The following is a 2,639-nucleotide window of genomic DNA, read 5'->3' as shown; positions in this document are numbered from 1 at the left end:
TTGATATTTGCTATGGTCCATCTAGTTGCTGTTTTATTCTCCCAGAGTATCCTAAGCAGTTTTTCTTTTTCCACTTCACTAATTGTGTTTGAAATGATCACAGGGAGCGTACAGGATTCCCGCAAGTAAGCATATTTGAGATGCGGTGGTCACTGCTTGAGTTCTAATTTCGATGGATGCTGAATTGATGGTAGTGGTTTCGTAGGTCCTGTTCCAAGCTCCTCAAAATGCCTTCTGTGTGTATAAGGTGGGTTGGTGTCCAGAAACCTTGCAAAAGTTTCCATCTCTATTGAGTCGGACTGCGTTGACTGCGAATGTGAAATGCAAGTTTCATATGAATCTGATGGGTTGTGTAGTAAAAATGAGTCTTGGATCACCTTATCAATCAAGTCGATCTGGAAACAGCTATCTGTCTCTATAGGCAGTTTCATTGCCTTGAAAACATTAAACGAGATCTACTCTTCTCCCAGTCACAATATCAATTGCCCATGCTGTATGTCGATTAAGGCTCTTCTATTGCCAAAAATGGTCTGCCAAGTATCAATGGAATATCCTTGTCTTTTTTCATGTCCAAAGTTAGGAAATTCGTAGGGAATATAAATTTTTCCACCTTGACAAGCACATCTTCAATTATTCCCCTTGGATGTGTTAATGACCTGTCAGCCAACTGCAGCATTACAGTAGTCGCCTTAGCCTTTCCCAAGCTAAGTTTCCTGAAAACAAATAGAGGCATTAAATTAATACTTGCACCAAGATCACACAAAGCTTTATCAAAATGAACTTCACCAATAGTGCAAGGAATAGTAAAACTCCTTGGATCTTTCAATTTTGGTGGGAGCTTTTTTCTGAATTCAGGCACTGCATTCCTATGTTAACATTATTGTTTCATGATCCCCTAGCTTGCGTTTGTTTGATAGTATGTCCTTCAGAAACTTTGTGTAGCTAGGCATCTGGAATAGTGCTTCGGCAAGTGGGATGTTGATGTGGAGTTTCTTAAAAACTTCAAGAAATTTCTTGTACTGTTGCTCCAACTTCGAGTATTTTAGCCTCAGTGGAAAAGGTATGGGTGGCTCGTGAGGGTTAACGGTTTCTTTACTCTGTGTTTTGCCCAATTGTTCGGCTAGGGTAGATTTCTCTATCTGCTCATCATGCTCTGTAGGTTCTTCTATCGTTGGAGATTCTATTTCTTAATTTACACCCAACCTTTTTATGTGAATTTCTAGTAGCTACTTCCCTGTTCAAGTTGTAATTGCCTTAGCATGCTCTTTTAATTTTATTTTCGTGTAACTGGGTAGACTGTTTGGTGCTCTGCCAGTCAAAGCAACTACCATCTGTCCCATTTGAGTCTTTAAATTTTTTATTACTGCATTCTGGTCTTGAAGAGTGGCTTCGGTTTTCCTCATGAATTGATTGTTAGCTTCCATATGCTGATTAGTCTTCTCTATGAATTTACTAAACATCTCTTCTAATTGAGGCTTTTTCTCTGGCTGCTGATATTGAACCTGTAGTTTGTTCTGGTTTTGATTGCTCCAAGAGAAATATAGGTGCTTTCTCCAACTTGAATTGTATGTTTGCCCATATGTGTTGTTTTGCTACCGCTATCTCCATTGAGCAAAATCTGCCTGCTCTATTCTTTGTACCAAGATTGGACATTCTGTTGTTACATGTTTAGCTCCACATCCTTCACAACTGGCCTTCTTTGACTGTGCTACGGTGGTTGATTGTGTCATGTTCTCTACCTTGTGGAATAATGAATCAATTTTTGCTGACAAGGCAGAATAAACGCTTACTTCATAAACCCCCAGTGTTTTCTTCTGAATTGCTCGTTCTGATGTTCACACAGCTGAAGTGGGAGCCACAGTCTCAAAGAGTTTCAGTGCCTCATCAATTGTCTTTGTGGACAGTGATCTGTTTGATGATGAGTCAACCATGCTTTCAAAGGCTGGAAGTAATCCTGCATAGAAGTATTGGACCTGAAGTCCATTGCTAATCCCATGGTGTGGATACTTTCGCAGCATATTCTTGAACCGATTCCAGGCTTCATCAAAATTCTCCGAGTCGCCTTGGTGAAAAACAGAGATGTCGTGCTTGAGCTTTGCAATCTTAGCAGGTGGAAAGAATTTAGTGTAGAATTTCTGGGCTAGGTCATTCCATGTGGTGATGCTTGCGATTGGTTGTGAACTAGCCATTCAATTGCCTTGCCGCGCAGTGTATGTGGGAACAACCTTAATCTGATTACATCGTCTAAGATTCCTCGATATATTTCTTTCGACTTAACATTGCTACAAGTGTACGATTCGTTAACAAGCAATAAAGTGGAATGTTAAGTTCCGAATATCGTTCCACAGAGAATGAATAGCTCAATTCTAACTATTTTAGCCCCAACTGAAACAAATTTGTCAACACAGGAAGTCATTCTTACAAAAACCCTAATTTAGTAAAACCCTAGTTTATAAAAATCCTAATTATTCAAAATTGATGATTGGAATGAACTCAGTATGCAAAAGGATATTTTAATGAATTAAAATGCAAATTATATGTTTAGAATGCAAATTGGTTGTATTCAATGAAAATTAAAAAGTACTAGGATCACGAATTCCCATGCAATGATCAATCTTAACCCTAATTTCACAAAATGA

General features: G+C 38.7%; 1 protein-coding gene across 1 annotated transcript; it reads right to left on the bottom strand.

The window, feature by feature from the left end:
- Nucleotides 1–502: 502 nt before the first annotated feature.
- On the bottom strand, nucleotides 503–2,189 carry LOC111372938. Its single transcript, XM_022995366.1, has 5 exons — nucleotides 1,842–2,189; nucleotides 1,641–1,739; nucleotides 1,254–1,502; nucleotides 877–1,139; nucleotides 503–713 (listed from the first exon to the last, which is right to left on the bottom strand). The coding sequence occupies exons 1-5, from the start codon at nucleotides 2,187–2,189 to the stop codon at nucleotides 503–505; spliced, it is 1,170 nt and encodes a 389-aa protein (XP_022851134.1).
- Nucleotides 2,190–2,639: the final 450 nt, after the last annotated feature.

The sequence above is a fragment of the Olea europaea genome, unplaced genomic scaffold (genome assembly GCF_002742605.1).
Source record: "Olea europaea var. sylvestris unplaced genomic scaffold, O_europaea_v1 scaffold1054, whole genome shotgun sequence".
Lineage (NCBI taxonomy): Eukaryota > Viridiplantae > Streptophyta > Magnoliopsida > Lamiales > Oleaceae > Olea > Olea europaea.
This window is presented reverse-complemented; position numbering and strand designations above follow the sequence as displayed.

What these genes read in the sequence shown, in the direction of transcription:
- LOC111372938 (XM_022995366.1), bottom strand. Translation starts at nt 2,189, where the DNA reads ATGGCTAGTTCACAACCAATCGCAAGCATCACCACATGGAATGACCTA. An exon ending in CTGTGGCTCCCACTTCAGCT is followed by an intron (nt 1,740 to 1,841) that starts GTGTGAACATCA and finishes TTATTCCACAAG; the next exon opens with GTAGAGAACATGACACAATC. An exon ending in AATTAAAAGAGCATGCTAAG is followed by an intron (nt 1,140 to 1,253) that starts GCAATTACAACT and finishes CATGATGAGCAG; the next exon opens with ATAGAGAAATCTACCCTAGC.